The 26,384-nt window shown below is 34.7% G+C and overlaps 1 protein-coding gene across 1 annotated transcript in view; it reads right to left on the reverse strand.

Annotated features, from left to right (window-relative positions):
- Positions 1–23,874, reverse strand: part of LOC132750181 (uncharacterized) — a 39,052-nt gene extending 15,178 nt beyond the window's left edge. The window contains exons 1-14 of the mRNA XM_060740126.1: positions 23,364–23,874; positions 22,523–22,684; positions 21,965–22,170; positions 19,835–19,892; positions 19,186–19,335; positions 18,745–18,927; positions 17,750–17,869; positions 16,931–17,234; positions 14,549–14,669; positions 13,723–13,954; positions 12,765–12,919; positions 3,881–11,422; positions 2,921–3,364; positions 1,272–1,819 (exon numbers count right to left, since the gene is read on the reverse strand). Of these exons, the coding sequence (XP_060596109.1) occupies positions 1,272–1,819; positions 2,921–3,364; positions 3,881–11,422; positions 12,765–12,919; positions 13,723–13,954; positions 14,549–14,669; positions 16,931–17,234; positions 17,750–17,869; positions 18,745–18,927; positions 19,186–19,335; positions 19,835–19,892; positions 21,965–22,170; positions 22,523–22,684; positions 23,364–23,850 (10,712 nt within the window). The 5' untranslated portion in view covers positions 23,851–23,874. The remainder of the gene's footprint in view (positions 1–1,271; positions 1,820–2,920; positions 3,365–3,880; positions 11,423–12,764; positions 12,920–13,722; positions 13,955–14,548; positions 14,670–16,930; positions 17,235–17,749; positions 17,870–18,744; positions 18,928–19,185; positions 19,336–19,834; positions 19,893–21,964; positions 22,171–22,522; positions 22,685–23,363) is intronic.
- Positions 23,875–26,384: the final 2,510 nt, after the last annotated feature.

Here is a 26,384-nt window from a genome sequence, read left to right on the forward strand (position 1 = left end):
TCCACTAGCTCAAGCCAGTGTTTGTTTGTAGGAAATATTGTAAAACTTGAAATAAAAAAAAATATCTTCATATATATAAATAAACAAGTTCTAAAAATGTAAAACACTTTTACCATCTATAATTTTTACTATAACAGTTTGAGTTTGATACATATTTTGCATTGCCAGAGTTAATAACTTGAATTATTATATCACTTATGTACATTTTTATGACAGACATACTTTGTCCTTGCATATCGTGGCTAATTCCTTAAGAAAATATGTTAAAATCGCAAATAAAACACTAAAAAAATCAGTTGCCTAGACTGGGATTTGAACCTAGACATCTCACATCCTAAATGAGCCTGTTACCCATGACTACCACGCATGTGCCATCAATATAATTATAAGAAAAAGTCAGAACCACACTTGTAATCTTTAAATGCATAAGGCTTTCTATACTATTTTGCTAGAGCATTTTCAACAGGACACTGTGTTCTATTCTCAATTCCTAAATCTGTGTGTGGTAAAAGATGTTATCAAGGTCTTTACGAAAATTTTAGGTTATATGTCTTACTAAATAAACCGTACTAAATAAACCTCTTTGATAAGTTTTATATTATTTCAGTACATATTTAAAGTAAAATGTATTAAATGACAAAGTATAATATTATAGCTTATAGGCAAACCTAGAAAATGATTCTTTACATTACACAAATTGATTTTAGCATACATGTATGTAACAGGTAGTGCAATAAACTATAACCCTTTAGCTATTCATAGATAATAAAATAACGTCACATCTTTATGTACATTTTGGCTATTGTCTCAGTTTAGAAAACTCTTTGATAAGAGGGTTGAAGGCATAACTGAGTTGTCAATTTCCTGGAATTCCATCACCAACATTTGGTCAGAGAAAACCAATAAAAAGAAGATGAAGGGACTTGTATTATTTTTATTCTACTCACTTTAAGAGTTTTTTTATACCTAAATATGTGAATGATGTGTATATATATTATGTTTGGTATTACTTTAGCATTATTCTATATCAATTACAGGATTACATTGATTGGAATATGATCGAGAGATACTTTCCTACACTTGACACTGTAGTATCAAGTATATTTTCAATACTGGACAGCTGAATGCAATAAAAGACCATAATTGCGTTCATACAATTAATTACAAAAACCGATTATGCAAAAAAAAAATGATTCGATAAATTCGATAATACAGAATGTATCAGCAACGCAGTTGCCATGTTTTTGCAAAAAAAAAGTTGTCGTACTTACTTCGAGGCAAACACTAGGGAATCATAGCAGCCCACAAAGGAGTCAGTCTTCTTCCATCCGTTGGTTTCTTGGCTAATTTGGAACTTGCCAAGAGAAAGAGAGCCACCATTTCTAAACGGATTTGCTTCTCTGAATTTCTCAACTTTGTAAACTGTTGGTGTATTTCCGCTGTTTTCATTGAAGACGTAAAGAACAATTTTCTTTGCCTTTCTTGAGTATGTTAATACTATCTGATGCCATTTGTTATCGAAGAGCTCAATACCAGTCCGCCACTCATAGTCCTGTCCATAATACATAATAAGTTCTCCGTCATTATAATCTAGACTAAATGGAGTCTTCTTCACATACGAGAAAATTACGCCATGGCAGCCTGTGCATGTTTTGAGGTAAAATGAAATGGTTATTTCCTTAGTTGACACGTCAAACAACCGGAAGTTCTTTGTATTCGCACTGGCGGAGTTACAGCATATTGCTAAGCCAGAGTCTTTGTCGGTGACGTCAGTGTTATCAATAAACTCGTCATTACCGAAATCTGCATCAGATGAGCACTGAAATAAAATTTATATATAAATTTGAAAATAAGACAAATATACATCACAAATACAAACACTAAAAACGCCAAAAAAAGAACAAACTATACCTCTATTCCACATATCAAGAGTATATCATCCATATATAACTCATAATGGTATAGTCAAACTTATTCATAAAATGTTATGTACAAGCACTTGTGATATCACTGTATAATGTGACATTACAACTAAATAATGTTTATTAGCTATTAGTACGCATGTGTTTTGTAAAATGATCATGTTCAATATCAACAGCTTAGTTTCAGTATGGTGTTAAATATCTGATACAATAACAGCGTGTTTTAAATCAGTCTGACACTGTTATAGTCATATGGTGGCTTTCCTAACTTTACTGTTGCAGACGGACTTCATGTGTCTCTCCAAGTTTTTATACAGATACAGGCACCCTAGAGGAACAATAGCTTTTGTTAACAGAAAGTTGTATAAAAATTCAGTGAAAATATAATGAATTTCCAATCTATGCTATACTATAACTATAAAATAAATACATCTTCGTCAAATGTCTCTGGTAATCTTATTAATTTAAAGGGAAGAAGTAAGTTATTGTTATTCCTATGGAAATATCTGCAACTGCTCCTTCAAAGGATTACAATAATGTTTCCTTATATGAATCCTAAAAAATACGAAGTGATTCATAATGATTTATAATACCATATAGTTTACATCAAACTTACGTTATTGAGCTTTAATTTAATTTTTTATGTATAAAAAATTACGAAATAACATCCTCATTATTGCTCATTATATTATGGTCTAGAGGATAAAAAGTTCCTAAAAAGAAGGCATACTTTATTTCCAGTTAAATTGTAGGAGACTATTGTATAATTCCATTTAAGAAATATTTTTGGTCGGAGCTTTTTAACTCCTAAGCAAAAATTCTTTAGAAAATCTATGTATGGCAAAACGCCCCACAGCCAGTCTATACTTGACCCTAATGCCATAACTGATATACTTTTGTAAATGAAAAAAGCACTCGCCAGAGCAACACTGAAAGTATTATATTGAAGTAAATACTGAAAATAAATGTATTTATTCAGAAATTAAAAGTATACTTACATATGTGCCTATCTGGTCTGGCAAAGTAGTTGGATCTGTATAAGCCGTGTAATCACCTTTCATTAATCCTGAGGAATTATCAGGCACGTAGTGGCATAGACCCTTGCTTATCCATGAACGAGAGGACAACCTGATATTTACTCTGAAGAAAATATTGCCCCTTCTTATAACCATTCTGAATCCTATTTCGCTAATCTTAATGATCATTTTCCGTGCATTCTTTCTTGTCATTAACATTTTTCCGACAAGCTGGCCTTCAGTTTTTCCATTCCATTTAACACCGTCAATAAAAGCTTTGTATCGGCGCTTGCCATTCTTTGTTTTCTTCTTTTTGATGAGTTCAAAATTAATTGTGTTACTTCTGTAGGTAATGAAAACCCTGTCTATGACGAGACGTGATATTCTTTTGCCTTTTCTTTTTAACTTTATCTTGTTCTGTCGTACCTATAATTCGAAAGAAAATATAATATATCCAGAACTGCACAAACAGGAAATTATTTAATCTGCAAACCTTTATTTCATGACGACAATGTGACAAAAGTGCATTTAAGAACATGATTTTAGGGACTTAACAAAGTGAGGCAAGAAAACTTGATTATTCAGTAACAAATCATACAGGTGAGTGATACTCCAAACAAAAGATTTCTATCTTCCAGGTAACTGAAGGACACATCTTTAACAAATATTTAGGAACACTACTATTGTTTTTATAAACCGTTTATGTGCTTTAACTTGGTGAAATGCTTTCAATGAACAAAATTTAACAGATCATTGCATAAATCATGAAAATAATTTAAATACGGTTTTCCATTTTTAAACAGAATAAGCCACTGCATATTGCTAAAGGAAAAACCTACATTTGACTGTAGCATCAAAATCATAAAGACATAAAAAATCCAAGCTTATTTAGAAATGTTCTTCTGAAATCATACTGCATATAAAACATAATCCAAAACTTACCAATATTCGTAGATTTTCTATTTCCAACAGGACAACTTTATCAAATGTCTTTTTATATTTTTTTGCTGCTTTTCTGAACATTCTTGTCTTCCCATTGTTTCCGTTCAATCTACAAACCATTCCTTTTCCATCATTAATGTTATCAGGAGTTGTTCCATCAAGATTTTCCAACTCATTAGTATTATCAGCATCACCGCCAATTTCATCAATGTCCGTTGAAGGGTCTGTTTTCTGAATGTTGCACTTTTCACCTTCCCAGTCCTCTTGACAAGTACTGCAACTTGAATCTCCGCTCCATTCGTAATCGCATGAGCATATTCCAGTGGAAGTATTACATGTTCCATGATTATTACAAGGCGTTTCATGACCACCTGGACACTCGGACTCGCATTCAGAGCCAAAATAGCCATCTTTACATATGCAAACCTCATTTACAAAGTTTCCAAACGTACATTTTTCCAAACAGTCTTCACCTCCCATCACTGGAAATTGCCTTGCTCCGAACTCCTTGCATAAACTATTTAACGGGTTGGTAGTTGAACCTGACATTTGCATACACTCCTTTGAGGAAGCTAAAGCTATGTCAATTGCATTATCAACACTTCCCGATTCAAGTGCATCACTTTGACATGCCACAAATGTGTAGTCTATCAATTCCTGTGCCTGGCCACAATCGGACTGAAGAGCACTTTTCAATAAATTACATTTCTGTTGAATTTCTGTATCTTCAGTAATAGTAGAAAAACTTCTTTGATTAGGTACACTTAATTCAGTTATGTCTGGATCACTTTTAACCCATTCAAGATTGCCATCAAAACCTAATAATCCAGTATTGCCTGTTACTGAGTCAATTATTTCTTTTCCAGAGCCTTCATCAAAATTGACACAAAGCAAAATCTCCTTTTCTGTTAAAGGGTCATAACTTAGTCCTCCACCTCCAGATGATGACACAGCTGATTCTTGTTTTTCATAATTCTGTGAAAAATGATTATTGACATCTTCTTTTGTAATTATTCCCTTAAACACAGACACTCTATCAACTGTTAAAATTGGTGATTCTGCAATACTCCCAGGTCCAGATGTCTTTATCAGAGTTGTTACATTCTGCCATTTACCAATGAGTGCTGTACTTCCTTCTGTAATTGGAGGACCATATTTCTCTATTCCTTCAGATATGTTTATCACTTTGTGTTGACCAAAGTTTAATCCATTAGTTTCATAGAAAACTAATTTTCCAGAGGTTTCATTTAAAGAGATGCCAAGGTTGGTCCAAGTTCCTACAGTAACTGGAACACCAGTTTTGTAAATTTCATCTCCATACTTAATTGCATATTGTTCATTTTTGACAATAATACCGAATGTCGTGTTTGCATTAGCCACACTCAAAACCGTTCCGTCAACTTTTGTGTCCAGCTTTAATCTCAATTCAATTGACTTCTCTGTTGTATTCTCATTTATCATCTCATCATTTAATGTAGGGAGAGAAGCATATGCTCCATTTGACAATTTAACAGACATCCCCGCAGTTTCCTTTTGTTCACCATATTTAGCGAATAGGCTTTCATCATATGGCTTGCTTGTGGCCTCAAAGAAGTCATCTAAATCATCGTTGTTTATATAGTTGTTTCTTACAGCATTTGCTACTCCAATTTCTCCAATAATACAAGTTTTATCACCCTCAGCACAGGCATTAACGTCACCAGTTGAGCATTTACCAAATATACCAGTGGCTTTTGTACACTCCGACTTCTTAACTGTCATGTGTACACCAATACTGTCCTCTGATTGAACTGAACAACTTAGTTCAAAATTATCTGGGCCTGTGATGACAATATCAGTTAAAGATTGTTTTTGTATAGTGAAACCAGATGCTAGTGTGACTGTACCGAGAGCAATTTCGTTTCCATTTAATTTTACAGTTCCAGAGTTATAAGGTAAAATGGTCAGCTGTTCTTCACCTACTGCAAATTCAAGTGCTTTAACGGAACTTGTGTATTTGCTTGAAGGTCCCATTTGGGCCTCTATCTGAATGGTGTCATCTGAGAACAAATTGCATGGTTTATCTCTATTATTAAATTTAACATATGCGCCGTCAAATGTTTTTAAATTGCTGTTGCCTGCTATAAAAGCTGAATATTTGTCTGAGGTGAAAGAAGAATCTTGTACCATAGCAAAACAGTCTGGACCATACCATCCTGTATTACATTCAGAACAATCGTTCCCATTAAAGTTGGAACTGCATGTACACACTCCCGAAGCCGAATCACAAAACCCATGTGTGTTGCATGCATTGTGAGCACCACCAGGACATTCCTGATCACAATACTGACCCCAATAACCAGGTTTACAAATGCAGCTTAGTCCGTCAGTCTCTGGATCAGGATGGACACATTTTATATCACAATCGGAACCTACATATCCCAGAGAAACAAAGTTATCTTTACATAAAAGTCTAGAAGGGTCATCACCACCCTCTTCATTAATGTCATCATCTTGATCAACATCATTTAGCTCATAAAAGCAAAGATCACTATAGTAAAGAGCTGCCTGTCTTGCAACATTTTCATCATTTCCATATTTAGAAATTTCATCTACACATCCTGTTTTATATACATCTTCTGTTGAATCACCAAGAGCAGAACACTTCGATTCAATTGTCGTAAAGATTTCTCTACAAATTTCAACTGCAGCTGTGTATGTTTCTGAATTTTCAAACCCAGAATATAAATTTGTTTCAATTTCAGGAGCCGGTTTCGTTGAAAAGGTACGTTGAACAGTTCCTCTCCCATATGGATCATTAATTGAAAGATCATTGCCATTAGGTGAAGTGTCAACTAATTGTGTCCCTTCATTTTCATCAAATTTCAATTCAAATAATGGGTCATCATTTCCATCTGCATGTATAGACACATCATCTATCTCTCCGTAAAAAGATCCATCAGTTGGAAGGCTATATCCAGAAGTACCAACCGGTTTTCCTAAAACAATTATCCCATTATCTGCAAAACACTCTTTTGGTACTGTAAATACTTTTGTTTCCTTTGTACCAGTATTAAGATTGAAGACATCTAGTGTTATTGTTTCGCCGACAGGTTCAAAAGATATTTGAATATCTGCCCATTCGTTTGCAGGTAAAACTAAAGATGTGTTTATCAATTTGGTAGCTGCCTGAACTTTAATTTCATTGTTATCAAGTAAAATTGCGAATTGTGAGTCTCCAACATACTGAAAAACTCCCCCTGAACTTTCATTTTCAGGTTTAATACTGAGCTTAATAGTGCTTTTCTGTTCTGGTGTCAGCACATTTGTAAGAATATTAGTTGATATTGTTGAAAAATGATCTCCATTTGCTGGTACAGCAACACTAATGCCTTCCTCCGGAATGTAGTCAGACTGTGACCCAAAACTTAAACTGCTTCCAGCAGTGGTTGTTGGTTCATTTATATTATCTGGTAGCGATTGATCATTAGCTGAGACAATTATTTCAGAAAAACTCTGTACATCATTGGGCGCGTATGTATTTGAATCTGATAAATTTCTTGCACATGCAGACACTCCAGCACAAGTTTCACAATCGGTTTTTATTATAACTGCAAGATAGCCGTTACTTTTGAATCGTATACGGAAATTGACAAAATAATCCATTTTTGACTTCTTCCTTCTAAGAACAAAAACACTTTCAGATTTTTCTATATACACAAAATTCACTGATGAAGTAGGATCGTTATTTCCATTTACTTTAATTCGGTCAGTTTCTTTATCTGTGCCATTAATAATAATTGTCTCTAAATTATAAGTAATTTGCAGGGAATTTAAACAAATATTTTTGCCACACTTAACTGTACGACCTTTAACTGTAGGAAAGCTCTCATTTGATGGATTTAGTATGTACCATTCATTTGCAACTAAAAGCGAAAAGATTTCTCCAGAAAACATTTTAACTTGAAGTGAGCGAAATATCTGACATGTTGGCCTCTGAAGTGATCCTCCATTATTGGTGTCAGACTGATCACAGTGCTCTCCTTTAAAGGAAGAAGTGCAATTTTCACAGTTACTGTTTGGATCAAAACCTGCAAAGCAGATACAAGATCCATCTTTAGAATCGCATGATCCATGTGCAAAACATGGCTTGTTGCTTAACCCTATACGGTTAGGGCATATCTGTGCACAGTTCCAGTCCCAAAATCCTTCGTTGCAGACACAACCCTTATCGGAGGGAGTTCCTTCCAAACAAAAATAACCACATAAACTGTCATAATGTTCAGCCTTGTGATCAGAACACAGATCATCAAGTGGATTATTCACTGGTGTAAGATTAGATTTACAAAATACTATATAAGCTACTAGCCCTGGAATATAACTATCTTCACTTTTACATGCATCAATAAAAAACGTAGAGAAATCAACACCCAATCCATTACAAGCTAATGCAACTGATTCTGTTCCAAATATCTTGACACATTTTTCCGTTCTAACTACATCAGTGGATGCTGAACAACCATCTGTAATTAAAGGACTACCTGCTTTATCCGACACTATCCATGCCACCTCGTTATCAAGTTCAGATATAATCATTTCAATGCCTTGCCTAGAATCTTTTGTCTCATACCCAAACCCTTCAACAAAGGAGTAATCCATCACTAAACCTTCAACAGTTTCAATATTAGCATCATTCACCAACTGATATATTTTTAAAGTGTTTAAATAAATATTCCAAACTCTAAGTTGTCCAAATAGACCATTGAAAGGATGAAAAGCAATTGGAGGGTCTATTGGCCAGTCTCCAAGGAAAAAATTACCAGCCCCGGGAAACAAGAGTTCACCTGCTGGAAATAGTTGTTCAAACTCTAATATTTTATCAGAGTAAAAGAATGATTGTATTGTTTTGTTAATAACATCAAATGTTACAATAATATGATACCATTTATCAATTATTAAGGGAAAGTCTATCTGATACTCATTTCCATAGATAAGAATTTTAGGTTGTAAATTTTCAAAGAATAGACTGAACTGAATAGCTGAATCAGCTTGGTAGTAACCAAGTATAAGACCACTTTCTGAAAAAGTTTTCACTTGCACTTCTACAGAAACATCAAACATATTTTCACTATTAAAAGAATGTGTTGGTACCCTGCCTGACATTGCATAACCGCCAGTAAAAAGGAGACTATATCCTTGAGTCATGTCTTTCGGTTCTTCTGTTGTCAAATTCGGGTACGAATATATAAATTTGCTTTCTATTAAAGCATCCCTTTGAATATGACCTGAAAATTCCTTTGCTATAAACTGATCGCTTATTTCATTATACTGAACAGGGTCCCCTGAGATGCTTAAAAAGTCATCATTAACATCTAAGTTACAATTTCCAAGCAGACCTGTCTGATCATTGGCAGCACATGGTGTCTTTACATATACTGACAGATATGGTGAGCTAGCGATATAGGTAACATTGACAGCTATTTCATTTTGAACAAATTGAAGAGTCACTTTGTCAATCCAAGAAATGGCTGCAACATCATTGATGTCATATGTTGCAAGGCTTAATATGGTGACTATATTTGTATTGTGTTCTAGTATTATAGGCTGGTTTTCAGTGAGTGGGACTTTAATTGTGAAATCATCTGATGCCATCTTGATCCAAACTTGCTGAATACAAGTTTTACAACCTGCACATGGTCGCATACGAACATAAATAGACAAGGTTTCTGATACCTTTTCAAACAACAGGTACTCTCCTGGTTCCTTAAGATTGAAGCCCTGGCCATCAAACATGACACAATTTCCCTGGCTAAAACACATTCCAATATATTCTGACAAAGAACTAGATAGTTCGGCTGCAACAGACGAACAGTCTTCTCCAATCCATCCACTAGCACATGTACTGCATCCGTTTAAAGGATCAAATTTTTCTGAGGAGCATTCACAGGACCCTGTAACTGTATCACATATCCCACCACCACAAGGTTTTCCTCTTGCTACTGTACACTGCTTTTCACAACTGCTTCCATAGTAACCATGATTACAATAACACTTATCATCTTGTGAATCAAATTTGCCCGCACCCCAAATGCACATTTTGTCACAATTTGGCCCATACCAATTTGAACCACTACCATAATCATTACAAAGCTCTTTTAAAGGATAATCTTCTGCAGTTCTGTTTGGTTGCAATGCATCACTGATTGGGGTTAGAATATCTGCCGGTTCTACTTCCTCATCACTCACAGCTTTTGCCATTAAACATTCTTGTAAAAATAATAACCTTGCTGAATCAGTAATTTGGTCTATTTCCTGTATTGAATCAATGATGGACTCACATTCTTCGATATGGCTAGCTGGAGAATCTGAAATCAGCATATCTTTGATATTTTCTGCTGATATATATGTCATCTCATAGTCGCAGACAGACCAGTGGATGTCAGCCCAATTTCCATCTTGCCAAGACATTGGTATATGTCGTTCTGATGAATCTTCAGACATGAATCCACTTCTTTCATTAAATCTCCAGATATAAGCAATGTCGGGGTTTGATGATATATCATTGTATTTGAATGCATTGTTTACGATTTCATTAAAACCAAATGAAGATTTCCAAACAGCAAAATCATCGATATGTCCATTAAAGCCATGTATTAACCAATCAGGAACGAGTCCCAGAGTGAACACACCTCCTGGACTAAAGACATCCAACAGAAAGTCATCGTCAGAAACATAATCACTTGTGACGCTAATTGATTCATCAATCAGATAGAAGAAAATTGTATGGTCACTGCGTGTCCAGACAACAGATAATTTGTACCATTTTGCAAGTTCTATCTCAATTCCTAGTGATCTCTGTCTTATGTCTGTTGAAGTAAATGTTTCATATGCAAGATTTTCACCACAAACAAGTGTGGAAAATATGTCACCATCTGAATTTTTGTATGACCAAAGAGTTGCACAATCATCAGATGCAGATTCAAGGTTAAATAAAATGTCAACTGTGATTTCTGACTTAGTAAAGAAGTGCACATCCCCACTTTCTATCAGACTTGAATGGATACTAAGACATGTATCCCCTGCCACGCCATTGAAACCAGAAAGAACATTACTAAATACATCATCATTTGTAAGCCAAGATTGAACAAACTTATCTTCAACATTTGCATATGTAAGCTGATAATCAGAGTCTCCTTCAAGTAAAATATTACCATCAGATAACTTTAAGTCATTATTGATGTTTCCATCACACAGCCCTAATAAACCGCTACCAGTTTGACAAATGGAGTCTTTTGCATTCACAGTTACATCAATATATCCCTGTTTTAGGTCTATATATATGAATAAATCAGATGAAGCAGTCAGAAGAAAACCAGTGGGAGATTGCTGTAACAACTCAACTTCTGGGGCCAATACAATTCCACTTCCTACCTGAATGGACTCATCATTTAACCAAACAGAAAAACCCTGTTCCTCATTTGCTTGTATAACAACATTAGTCCCTCCTACTGACATGGCCACTGCATTTGTAACAGCTATTGGAGCTATATTAGCCCCAATTACCTGGAAAAAAAACACAATTCTATTTTTACTGAGACTAAAACTAACAAGATATGTTTGTAAAACATGTATGCCTCCTATCGGCAGCCAATTAGTCATGTGATAAGGTTATTATGCATGACTTCTGACCCAGTGATCAAACAATTAATAAGGGTTATCAAGTATCTACTGGTCATGACCTTGACCTTTGACCCCTTGACCCCAAAATCAATAGGGGTCATCTACTGGTCATGACCAATCACCATACCAAGTTTGAAGTTCCTAGGCCTAAGGGTTCTTTAGTTATCACTCGGAAACCATTTGGTCTACGGACCGACGGACCGACAAGTGCAAAGGAATATACCCCCTTTTCTTCGAAATGGGGGCATAATTTACTGATAATTGGACATGTCTGAATGAAGAAACAAACAAAAGCATTTGACATACAAGCGTTACCATGTGTATAATGTTGTTCCCTCTCGTCTTAATTCAAACCTAATTCTATTAGCTTCAGATTAAAGAGAAAGTACAAGTTTTTGACATGAGGATTTTTAAGATTTTGTTAAACAAGAGGGCCAAGATGGCCCTAGATGGCTCACCTGACCCATCAAACTCATCTGCTCAATTACTTAGACAAGCATCCTGTGACCACTAGAGTGTTAACAATGTTTCTCCATAATTTGGCAGTGTGACCAAACTTTTGATCCCAGGTGACCAATACTTGAACTTGACCTAGGATCACCATTTTCCAGAATATTTGGATCAAAAGAGTAGCCACTAGAATGTTAACAAGATTTTCTAATTTTAACTCCTGTGACCTAGTTTTCATCCGAGATAACCCATGTTCGAACTCATCCAAGCAATTACCTAGGTAAGCATCCTGACAAAGTTTGATTATGATTGATGCAAAAATGTGACCACTAGGGTGTTAACGAACAAATGTGGACAGACGACGGATGATGGACAGTCAACGATCCTAAAAACTCACATTGAGCAAGCTCAAGTGAGCTAAAAAGTAAATGCAAGGACAGATGGACAATAGACAACAGACAACACTGTCTCACAAAAGCTCACCTTGTCACTTTGTGACAGGCTAGCTAAAAACAGAGTAAAACAATTTCTTATTTTAATATTAAACAATTGTTCTTTTAATCCGTCACCGTCATATGGCTATAGATACAATGTAGGCACACAGACAGATCAAGAATGTAAAACACACAAAATCATGTCTGAGAAGTATCCTGAATACAACCATTGCAATACCCAAAGATATCATCAGATGAGCAAAATTTCATCAAGGTAAGAAATGGACATTTTTTTTACATCACTTACAGATTGGGGTAGGTAAACAAATGACATAACTTACTCTGAGAACAGAAACATCTAGGACCTGGGAGGTTGCAAGTCTAAGGCTAGTGAGTAAGTATTGACCGATTCCATTGCAGTCATATTTCAAACTGTCATATGTTTGGAAATGCCCATATCCATATACCATTCCAGTTTTCCATTCACTTGATTGATCTGTACAAACAAAAATAATTAACCATGATTTAATCTATAAACATAGTTATTCTTTACAGTTATAATTATGTATATCCATGTACAATGTATTTTAGTAAGATTATAAATGTCATTGGAAAATGATTATAAATACCATTTAAATAAGCGAACTAAAAACCACTGCTTATTAAAAACAAGGAATAAAAAGGATTGGTAAAAATAAAGATACAGAAAATCAGGGACTGCTAAAACAAGAATTTGAAATTAAAGGGCTTCATATAAATAAATGCACTCCTAAAAAATAAATATGGAATTTAGGTAATGCTTTATAATAAATATGGACTTGAAGTACCCTAAAGCATAAAAATGAAATTACAAGGCTGCCTTAGCATGAATAAGAATATTGCCAAATAAACATTTTAAAATTTATGGTAAAATAAACATCTTTTGAGTACACAGAGAAGATATGTAACGTTTTAAATGCTATATACTACTATAGATAAACACAGCATGATTACACAGTCTCATTAAAAAACTTGCATTTAAAAAAAACAAAACATGTTAACTTAACCAGTAATAGGGAATACAGTGTAAGCATTGCATTCTCTTATTAAAATTAGACATACTCTGTAAGAATTTCCTAGATTTCAATAAATTTCTGCAATAAACGTCTTTCACACCAATATGACCACAGAATACCTTTAAGAAGGAAAGCTTTTAGAAAATGAATATTAAAATTCAAAATCCCATGTTATGAATAACTTAAAAACTTTAGTATAACAGTTCTTATTAACAAACTCAAAGATGTTTGTCGGCCATTTTACCTGGTTTTGTACCCGCAAATTTGCAGTCATCACCTATCCATCCATCTCTGCAGTTCTCACAATTTGAACTTTGATCAGCCCCTTCAATACATGTGCATTCTCCAGATGTTGTGTTACAAGAGCCTTTTCCGTAGCATGGATTTGATCCGCCTCCTGGACATTGTCCATCACATGATTCCCCAAAGTAGCCATGGATACACGAACACTTTCCTGTTACCTCTGGAAGCTCATCCTATAAATAACAGAAAAACTTATTTGAAATGTTTTTAATTTATGTTTATACATGTACATTGTATATCAAAAACATAAAAAGCCAGAAGGTTGCAAAATATGCCAAATAGAAATAAGAGAAGTGAATAAAACAAATGTAGTGGTAGAAAATAAAAAGCTTTCTAATAGATGGTATATTATGAATTTGTGTGCTTTGGCCAAAATTAACTCACTTAGGTCAATAGGGAGAGTATTAGATTAGTTATCCAGCAGTCAAGTTATTGTGCATAAGCCAAGTTAACTCACTTAGTTCAATAGTGACAGTATTGGATTAGTAATCCAGGAGTCAAATTATTGTGCACAGGCCAAATAAACTCACTTAGGTCAATAAGTGAGAGTATTGCATTAGTGACCCATGAGTTACTATTTTAATACTCTTATTCTTTCTTTTATTAACATCTAGCTAATTATTACTTAAACAACAGACAAAATACTATAACAGTAAAAACATCACTTGTATAAAGTCTTATTATCATTAAAGAGGAAAACTGTTTGAACAGTTCCGATTATCAAATGAAGATATACATGTAATTTTTGTAATAATACGTCTACTTACACTTGATATAGGTAGGTTTTCACACACGATTGTTTCGTCTACGTCTGCATAAAGATTTGCTTGTACTTTTAAGGTACTTACTCCCCATGTGTACAACATTATTTCTGACATATTCGCTGGCCTAAAAAAAATAATTGAGCCGTGTCATGACAAAACCAACATAATGGGTTTGCGACCAGCATGGATCCAGATCAGCCTGCGCATTCGCACAGTCTGATCAGGATCCATGCTGTTCGCTATCAGTTTCTCTACATGTAATAGGGTTTGTAAGCGAACAGCATGGATCCTGATCAGACTGCGCGGATGCGCAGGCTGGTCTGGATCCATGCTGGTCGCAAACCCATTATGTTGGTTTTGTCGTGACACGGCTCATATAGCTTTTTTTTTAAATCACAAATTTAAATAATTTCTGTTTGATGTCAATATCTGTTGTTCATAATGCTGTCATTATGCAGATAAAAAAGTTGTATGATTTGAATATGAATGTTTCTTAAAGGGACTACACTGAGGCACTTTAAACACAAATATATGCAAAGATAGTTAAGAAATATACTTTGAAATAAATTGAAAATCATATTTTTATGCTTTTCTAAGCCTAATTTGAGTAAAAGGCTTTTAAACCCTTTCCATTTGGAGTCATTTTTTACAATTTGAATAATTATTCTGGAAAAAAAGAAGTGTGCGAATGATCTGAAATTTTGCACAAAGATAAGAGGTCTAAACCTACATCAAATGGTACATTTATCTGGAAAAAATATTTTCAGTCACATCATGTCAAAAAACCTCAGTGGATTTCCTTTAAAAGGTATGACAACAGTCACCTTATAATTATATATTAGAAGGCATACTAGTAAATAGAGGATATTGAATGAGTGTAGATTCATTCAATACAGTATTTATTGAACATAATGAATAAAATTATGTTAAATGATCTTCTGTAAACTTAAATCATTTTATTCAACAAGTTAAATAAATTCAGTAATGAATCTACACAAATACAATGTTCTGTTTATCACATAACCAAAATAAAGACTGTTTAAAGTAAAAAAGAACAATTTTTCATTGACACGCCTATTGTGTAATGCTAACATTAAGGGCGTCGACTTTACACTATATTTGCATAACGCAAATGGCATCATGTCAATGTATAAACACTGCTGTGCATAACCATTTTTACAGAGTCACAAAATTGGCACAAGTATGTGATAAATAGTATTTGTAGATATTTTATCCATCTAGTTAGCTCGCCCCTGGAAGTTACAATGAATCATCTCACTATCCTACCCATTTTAAGATAATGCCATAGTGAATATGATGTGCACAACTGGAAAATATTTATGTACAACTTTCTTTTATTTGCTTTGGTTAAGTTAATGCTGATTTCTGTCTAAGTATTACTGCAACTCCCAGAAGAATATCCAAAGACTAGTGCCTCTTATTATTTCTTGAATGATCCCCATATCAGAACAAATTGTTCCAGTAAGGTACATTTCAATAGTTATATTAATGATGGCCCTAAAAGCACTCGCCTGTATATAGCCCCCCCCCCCCCCCGGTGATGGGGCCAATTTTAACATAGAGGCTTTTATTTGAATAAACTTGGTAGACACTCACTAGAAGATATTTCATGCTTATCATCTAAACTCTAGCTCTTTGGGTTTAAAAAAAAATTTTTTTAAGTTTTTACTATACACATTTAAGGAAAATCAATGACCCAGGGGCGGGGCCAATTTTAACCCCAGGGCCCTTAGAACAAACTTGGTAGACACCCATTAGAAGATGTTTCATGCAATGTTTAAGTTAGCTCTCGGGTTTTAAACAAATTTTAGTTTTTGTTTATACATAAGGGAAACAAGACCCCATGGCGAAAATTTTGACCCTGGCTTTATTTAAACAACTGAACACCCACTAATGTTCATGCTTAATACTAAGCTCTAGCTATTTTGGTTTTTTAAACGAAGACTTTTTAAGTTTTTACTATATACATATAAGGAAAATCAATGACCCTACGAGCAGTGTCAATTTTGACCCCAGGGCTTTTATTTGAACAAACTTGGTAGAAATTGACTTGATAATGTTTCATGCCAAATATTTAAGCTCTAGCTCTTTCGTTTTTTTTTTAAAAAGATTTTTCAGTTTTATTTTTAGTTCTGCATGGAATTAAATTCTTTGAGAAAATTTTTAAGTTGGCCACCAAAGGAACATTCATGTGAAGTTTGGATGAAATTAGCTTTGTGGTTTATGAGGAGATGTCATTTAAAGTAAAAGTTTGAAGAAGGACAACGGACAAGGTCACTTTGTGAAACTGGTGAGCTAAAAATCGAACAAACTGAATGAAAAAAAATGCATACAACAGCCATTAAATATAAATAAGAATCTCACCCGATGAAGAACGAGTATTCAACTTCAGGTAGTTGCCTAGAAGGTATGAATTTAGTTGGATGTTTCTGGTCGGAAATCTCGGTACCATTGTAATATACGGTGTTTTCACTCTTGGATGTTATATAGACGTTATTCGGATTTGGATTCCTATATCCAAACCATGCTTTATACAAATTTGTATCAACTTCCTCAAGGCATCTGAATAGAGGTACAATGGCATATGTTATTTCATCACCATCTGCATCATCAACAAAACGACCTTGATCGTCCATACATTGAATGTCACATTTTGGCCCCACAAAGTCTGAAATAAATGTGATTGAACTTAATATTTATGAAGACTTGATGAAATAAAAAGTGTAAGCTTTTGAAAGAACAGCATCGATATGATAGTCTGCGGATATAAATGCATGTTTATATGATACACTGTGAATATGATTGTACATAGATGTGATTGTTGGTGCATATGATTGTCTGCTGATAAGACTGTCTGTGGATATGGCTGTCTGTGGTAATGATTATATGTAGACATGATTGTCTGTTGATATGCTTGTCTGTGGATATGAATGTAAGTTGATATAATTGTCTGTGGATATGAATGTCTTTTGATATGACTGTGGATATGACAGTCCAAAGGTATGATTGTCTGTTGTTATGATTGTTTGTTGATATGAATATCTGTTGATATGATTATCTGTTGATACAATTGACTAGTGATATGATTGATTAGTATAGAGACTATTTTGGAATATGATTGTCTGTGGATATGATTGTCTATGGATATCTATGGATGTAATTGCTACTATATAAATTACTTACTGTCTGCACAAACTACACAATATGGAGGTCTCCAGCCTGGCACACAGACATCACATCCGTCATTAGGATTCATCCAATGTCCGTTTGTATCATCGTCATAACATTCACATATACTTCCGCCTGAAACATTACAATTAATCTTATATCATTTCAGAGCTAAAGAATACAAGAGGCTCATTATTGTGCTATATGCCTAGTATCTAAGCTTTAGAATATAACATTTCAGGCAAGAAGGTTTAGATGTTTGTAAAAAATACAAAATTCAAAAACAAATGTAATTTATGTATTATGTGATCAACAAGATGAAAAAAATGAAATGTTCCTAAATATTTTGGACAAAATACCAGACAAGTAAATGAAAGTGGAAAATATTTCGTTGAAATGAAAAATTTATAAGAATAAAATATTAAAAGAAATTTAAAAGGGAGGATTATTCTGGAAATATAAAGGTGAGAGTAATGAACCTTGTCTTACATTAAATGGATGATAATTAACGACTTTACTAAAATCTGAAGTAATCCCTTTTATTTCACACCTTTTAATTTGTTTGTTTGATTAGGTTTTACGTCACACCGACACATTAATGGTCATATGGCGATGTTCCAGCTTTACTGGTGGAGGAAGACCTCAGGTGCCCTTTCGTGCATTATTTCAGGCACAAGTGGGCACCTGAGTAGAGCCACTGATGTCCCATACACCTTATAAAATAGTAATTGCCATCTCATCTCCTTTTTATTCTTCTAGTTTTCAAATCTATATTGTACTCAAATAACAAAAGTTATGTCAAAAAGGTGGTGTGAAATAAAATGTCACTACTCATCATTAATACAAGACTGATTCTAATGAATTTGTACACAGCTTTAAAATCTATATTGGACTTAGCTTGAAACTCATCCAATATAGGTTTGACAGCTGCATGTTTCCAATAGAATTCAGTATTGTACTTACAATATATATCAAACTTATAATACTTATTTAGCTTTAGAAATACAAACCTTCAACTGTTGCATATCCATGTGAACAGAACTTGCTACATGTTGTATTATAGCCAATATAGTTCTCTTCACACCTTTCACAATTGTCTCCAGCAAACTTTTGTACACACATGTCACAAGCTTGGCCAGTAAATCCATGGTTACAGTCACACTGTGGTGCTATACTTAGTAACACACATTCACCTTGAAAATACAAGTTAATTTTTAAATTTTCCCAATGAAAAACTGAAAACCCCTACACAAACTGAACTTAAAATATATGTTTATTCCAGAATTTTGACCAGAGTGCAAGCTGACGTTGGTCTGTACTGGTTATATGAGTAGTATCAATAACAACATATCAGGTGGACTGAAAGCCAAGATACATCCATAGATGTGTTAAAACTGGCTTAAAAAAACCCCAGATAAATAACAAACTAACAGATAATCTATAACACAAACCATTGCCATTGCAGGACTTATTTCCTATCACTCCCGGGCAAGAATATTCCGAGCAGTCGTCACCCTTAAATCCAGCGTTACATGTGCAGACAGAGATGTTCTTCTCAGTGTCACGTCTGCATTTGCCATGGTCAGAGCAGTCGGGATCCCCTGAATTTTTTAAATACATCTGAATTAATCTCCTTAAAAAAATAATTTGCAGTTTTCTTTTTTAATGGGGACTTAAGATCAACCTATAGCTTAAATACCAATACAAGAGTGATTTTTTAAAAATATTTCATGAACTGTAACCAAACAGATACTGCAAAATCATTATTGGCATGCATATCATAACGTCCCAGACATCTGGGATTGACAAAGAAATAAAGACATTATGTCTGTTGACTTAAGGATCATGGGTACAAAACCCTACATGAATCACAATTATGTTGGATAATACAAGAAGTGGTTTTAATTTTTGTTTGTTTGTTCCAATGTATTTAGCGAAACCAACAATGTCAGTTGGTTATATGAGAAATTTCCTGACTAACCTTTACATTGTGGAGCCGTCTTATGTCACTCTAAGGCATAAAATAGTTACTAGTAAGATTTATTGTTAATCATTCTAATTTCAGACCATGTAAAACTACAATAGTAAATTGCATTTTACCTGGGCAGTTTAACTCTTCACAAAATGTCCCTTTGTACCCCTCATTGCATTCGCAACCCTATAAAATAAGAATGAGACTTAAAAGAAGTGTTGCAGCACCACACTAAATATTGTATTTCAGTATATACCAGATAAGGCACTTGCATGATTAAAACCTTGCCTTTTCACCCAATGAAACAAACATTTAAACTTCTACTTATATATCTTTTCGCACAGGCAAATATATGATAATGAATGAAAAATGTAAGAATCGGCGAAAAAAGCCTGTTATTATTCTTTTTTCTGCAAGCATCTATTTGTACTGCTCCAACACTGTAGTGACTTAAATCCATAGGATAAGGCATTTGTCAAGTTAATCTAACACAATTCAGAAAATTTCTCAAATATAAATTTACAGAAAATCAACCTTTGTATTACTCTTCAGTTTTGCATAAAAACCTTCCCACATAGGTATACATTAACATAAAAGAACACATGCACTAACAGATGAAATCACAAGATCATGTGATGTTGATGCACATTTTTTAAATACGCAGGACTCAGATACCATGTAAAAATAGTTTACTACAATGAAAGCCAAGTGGATTCATTATCAAAACATGACTGTAACATGGCATTGCACAAAACATGACTGTCATATGGCATTGCACAAAACATGACTGTCAAATTGCATTGCACAAAACATGACTGTCACATGGCATTGCATAAAACATGACTCTCATATGGCATTGCACAAAACATGACTCTCATATGGCATTGCACAAAACAAGACTGTCATATTGCATTGCACAAAACATGACTGTCATATGGCATTGCACAAAACATGACTGTCAAATTGCATTGCACAAAACATGACTGTCATATGGCATTGCACAAACATGACTGTCACATGGCATTGCACAAAACATGACTGTCATATGGCATTGCACAAAACATGACTGTCATAGGCATTGCACAAAACATGACTCTCATATGGCATTGCACAAACATGACTGTCATATGGCATTGCACAAAACAAGACTGTCATATGGCATTGCACAAAACATGACTCTCATATGGCATTGCACAAACATGACTCTCATATGGCATTGCACAAACATGACTGTCATAATGGCATTGCACAAAACATGACTGTCATATGGCATTGCACAAAACATGACTGTCATATGGCATTGCACAAACATGACTGTCACATGGTATTGCACAAAACATGACTGTCATATGGCATTGCACAAAACAAGACTGTCATATTGCATTGCACAAAACATGACTGTCACATGGCATTGCACAAAACATGACTCTCATATGGCATTGCACAAAATATGACTCTCATATGGCATTGCACAAAACATGACTGTCACATGGCATTGCACAAAACATGACTGTCATATGGCTTGCACAAAACATGACTGTCACATGGCATTGCACAAAACATGACTGTCATATGGCATTGCGCAAAACATGACTGTCACATGGCATTGCATAAAACATGACAAAACCTTGTAACTACATTAGAAAAAGTATTTCTTGGACTGAAGGCTTCAACTTTAAATGTGCTCTGGAACTTTACACTGATGCAAAAAAACAAAACATTAATCCTCTCTTAATTACATATACATTACATCAAACTATTTCCTTATTAAATTGAAAGAGTAATATGCACAAAATAAGGGAAAGAATATTTACATGACATGATATTGACAATGCTATGTCAATAAACAAACAACTTCATTAACATTATTTGTGCACTTAAACTTGTTTATCAATTGTATTGATTCTCATTAAAAAAGGCATGTTTAATTGTTTATAGATAACAATTTTTACTTGCATTGCAGTACAATACATCATGAATTATTGTTCAAAATCTTTGTATTCAAAGCTAAGCTTAATAGGGAGCTGGTTATAGTCCTGGGGTTGCTGGGTTCGATCCTCGGGCAAGGTATCCTTTTCTCCATGACAACTAATCTTCGACAATGAGTCTAATGGTCATTTGTCACTCACTGTCAGTCTGTCACTTGTGGAGAAATTGATAATTACTTGTTTGTTAACCCATAAAACCATTAAGAAAATACTTAAAGCACACATATATGTTATATAGGCCTTAAAGTCTGAAAAAACAAACAAACTTACTATGGTAGATGGGGAGTCACTGCAGTAGCCAACATCGCTGCACAAAGTGTTGCAATCAGAGCCATGGTAGCATGGTTCACACTGACATATAGAGGAATCTTCTGGATATTCGTTTCCATGGATACAATCCAAATGACAAGATGATCCCATGGAGTCGGTACAGTTCACACATTTTGGTGGCCATTCTGTCGTACCATCACACACCCCTAAATAAAACATACCGGAAAAAAACTTGTAAATAACATTATTGTTAGAAATGCACTCATTTTTGTCAAGCAGTAATTCTTTTTATAAAATGTACCCCTTTTTTTACAAGAACCAGTGACTTACCGGTAATTGAAAAAAATGTAGCTTGGTGACCATAAGAAAAATTTGGAAAATCTAACAAACATTAAAACAATTAACTTTTTTTCCAAACAGTTATACACTTTTATACAAAATATATTTTTGTTTATTTATGAAATTTATAAAATTGGGAATTTTCAACTGTTATATGCTGAGATTTATCTCATCCTTTACTTATAAAATGCTCAAATTTTAAGAAGAAGCTAGTGTCACCTCTATCATTGCAGTCTATTTCACCAGGGCAGTCCCAGACATCACATCCTTCTCCTTTCCAGTAGTTATTACAAGAGCAAGTCTTTTTGCTGATACTACATGACCCCTGTCCAGAACAACTTGAACCCGTTCCTGGACATCCAGAATCTTCACAAAACTCTCCTGTATTCATGTTAAATTATATACATGTATAATTAAACTGGCAAGTAACAGAACTAAACTCTTAACCTGCTAGAACAGGTGATTAACCTTTTGAACCAATATAGAGCGAGCCTGAAATTGTCTCTACAGTGTGACTAAACTCTATACTGTTAGTAGGTAATTTTTCACATTTTAAAATCCCTTATTTTAGTAATGGACTGTTTCATTTAAAACAGGACAAACCCATTGCGCAGACTCAGCAGGTAAATTTCTAAACCAATATCATTAGTACGAATATGCACACTGGTATGAATATATGTACATAATTAATTATAAAAATCTTCCAAAAGTTATAATGGCTCTATTATATAAACTGGTGTTTGTATATATGACCCAAGCCCCTAGGGTTGTATTGTAAACAAGCTTTTATATATGGCCATATAACCTGTCAGGAATCTTTATAACAGATTTATAACAGCAACCTTCTTTTTTTAATGAGACAAAAGAAATGTTTTTTTTTCTTAAAATGTCAGCAGCCATGTATATAAAGCTATCCATGCTGGTTGCAAACCCACTATGTTGGTATTGTCATGACGCGGCTCACTTGTACTTGAAAAGTATAGATAATAAGAAATGGTTCATAACTTAAGTTGAAAAGTAGAGCTTAGAATGATATAAATAATAAAAGATATTATCTTACCCCAGTAAGTTGCATCGCACTGGCATGTATCTTCAAAACAGCTGCCATGACCGTTGCAGGTTTCCTTACATGCACCACCTGTATAGCAAGGGAAACAATCACAAGTGAAGTCTGCTGTAACATTTCCATACAAACATTCAAACTCGCACTGTATGCCCATATAACCCTCGTGACATTCGCAAGATGGTAACACCCCCGTTGTTATGCAATTTCCACGACCATTACAATCTGGGGTTCCCGGGCAATCAGGTATATGGCACGATGTTTTGTTTTCTCTCCAGCCCTCGTCACAGCTACAGTCACCTTGAATACACTGACCATGTCCACTACAGGATTCTAACATTCCGGGACATTTCTGTATCTCACAATGATCACCCCAGAAGCCCTCAGCATTGTATCCCGTGTCCTGGTCATAGCAAACGCATGTTTCGGATTCACTACAGGTACCATGTCCACTACATGTTAATAAACAATTGTCAGTCTCCATTTGGCAGGCGCTATCACAAACACAAATACCTGCAATAAAAGTCAATACATTTTCAAGTTGTATATTAAATTTCATGCAAAATAACGTTTAAATTATTTTTCTCACTTTTGCAGCCTAAAAAAGGATAGTAACCCTTTGATAAGCAATAAACAGGTATGACACAATTGGGACAAGCCATTGCATCTCCAAAACACATTATGCATCATGTTATACTTCTCTAACCAGTAAAAAATACAAACAAGTAACAAGAGGGCCATGATGGCCCTGAGGTCGCTCACCTGTATATAGGCCCCCAAGCAGGGCCAGTTTAAACCCAAGGGCTTTTATATGAACAAACTTGAATTAAGACAAACCATTAGAAGATGTTCATGATGTTTAAATTTTTTGACTCCTACACAATAAGAATAAACATATAAGCTCTAGCTCATTGGGGTTTTTTAAAGAAGATTTTTTAAGTTTTACTATACACAATAGTTTAAAAACAATGACACCCCTGGGGCGGGGCCAGTTTTGACCCCAGGGCTTTTATTTGAACAAACTTTGTAGACACTTATTAGAAGATATTCCATGCTTAATATCCAAACTCTAGCTATTCGGGTTTTTTCAAAGAAGTTTTTTTAAGTTTTTGATTATACGCATTTAAGGAAATCAATGACCCCGGGGGCGGGGCCACATTTTGGACCCCAGGGCTTTAATTTGAACAAACTTTATAGACACTCACTAGAAGATGTTTGATGCTTATATCTAAAACTCTAGCTATTTGGGATTTTTTCAAGAAGGGTTTTTTAAGTTTTGCTATTACCCATTTAAGAAAATCAATGACCCCTGGGGGGGGCCAATTTTTGACCCAGGGCTTTTTATTGAACAAACTTGGTAGACACCCATTAGAACATAGTTTCATGCTAATATCTTAGCTCTAGCTCTTTGAGTTCTTTAAAAGAAGATTTTTTAAGTTTTTACTATAATGCAATAAGGGAAATCAATGACCCCTGGGGCGGAGCCAATTTTGACCCCAGGGCTTTTATTTGAACAAACTTGGTAGAAACACTCATTAGAAGATGTTTCATGTGCCAAATATCTAAGCTCTAGCTCTTTGGGTTCTTTAAAAGAAGAATTTTTAAGTTTTTACAATATCATATAGGGAAAATCAATGACCCCTGGGGCAGGGCCAATTTGGACCCAGGGGCTTTATTTGAAGCAAACTTTGTAGACTTTTCCACTAAGACGATGTTTTCATGCTAAATAATCTTAGCTCTAGCTCTTTGGGTTTTCTTTAAAAGAAGAAATTTTAAAAGTTTTTTCTTCGGTTGCCATGGCAACGCAGAGTCTAAACACGGAAATCTTTAATTCTTTGAACAATTTTTAAAGGTGACCACCAAAGGAACATTCCTGTGAAGTTTGGATGAAAAAAATTTTTTGTTTTTAGTGGGGGTTAGGGGGGAGGAGATGTCTTTTGAAGCAAAAGTTTAGGAATGGACGCCGGCACGGACGAGTGGACGGCGGACGCAAACGAAAAGCGATCCGCTCCCCCTGTCACTTTGTGCAGGTGAAAAAAAGAAATAATCCATAGAACAGGTTGTCCATGTTCCCCACCTTTTGCTCAATCTACGAAAAACAACGGGGCAGGGGCAATTCAAAAACCCCCCCCACCCCTAAATAAGGGGGCATAAAACTTTTTTTTAAATTCCTTTACCGCTATCCATAGGCGATTGTGTACCATAACATGGCTCACTACAATCAGGGCCCATCCATCCCTTCTCACAGTTTGAACAGAATGGTGTGTCTGTTGATGCGTTACAAAATCCTCGACCGGAACAATTGCTAAGGCATTCTGGGATTGAGCAGTTCGCCATTGTCCAGTATGTGTTGCAAGTGCATGTTCCTGTTTTATGTTTGTATTTAAAATAAAATACATACTTGATTAACAAAATACTAGGTATAATATCATTATTATGCAAAATAGTAACAGAGATTAAAATCTATTCAGAATATACATGTATGACATCCGTAAATTTCAAAACTATGCCCAAAAATTTCATATCAGCTATTTCAAGTTTTATATAACTCCATGATATGAATGGATTCATATAGGTCATTTGTGTTTTTTCTTCGATGTACAATAAATGAAGGCGGCATATTCTCAAATTTGGAAACTTTACATTAAAGGGTCAAGGTCATTTACTTATGTACGTCAACTTCATTTACATAGTTCATAGGTTCTTGCTTTGTGAATGACAAATTGTTATGTACAAGCATTTTCTTAATTCAGTTAATGATGATGATAAAGGCTCACTGAAGCAACTATAACAAATCTCATTATATGAAAAAAAAAAGAAAGAAAAGCCAAAACAATCTATAACTAAATATAGAGCCATTTAAATTGTTGGAATTTACCGATATCTGTATTTGATGCAGTCACACATGATCCATGTCCAGAGCAGTCGAGTCCATTTTCTCCAGGGCAACCAGCCTTTTTACAGTTTAACGCCCTCCCAAACCCCTGAACCCCCCAATCACATGCGTCTCCCCGCAAC

Source organism: Ruditapes philippinarum, unplaced genomic scaffold (genome assembly GCF_026571515.1).
Source record: "Ruditapes philippinarum isolate M1 unplaced genomic scaffold, ASM2657151v2 ctg4859_1_1_1_1, whole genome shotgun sequence".
Classification (NCBI taxonomy): Eukaryota; Metazoa; Mollusca; class Bivalvia; order Venerida; family Veneridae; genus Ruditapes; species Ruditapes philippinarum.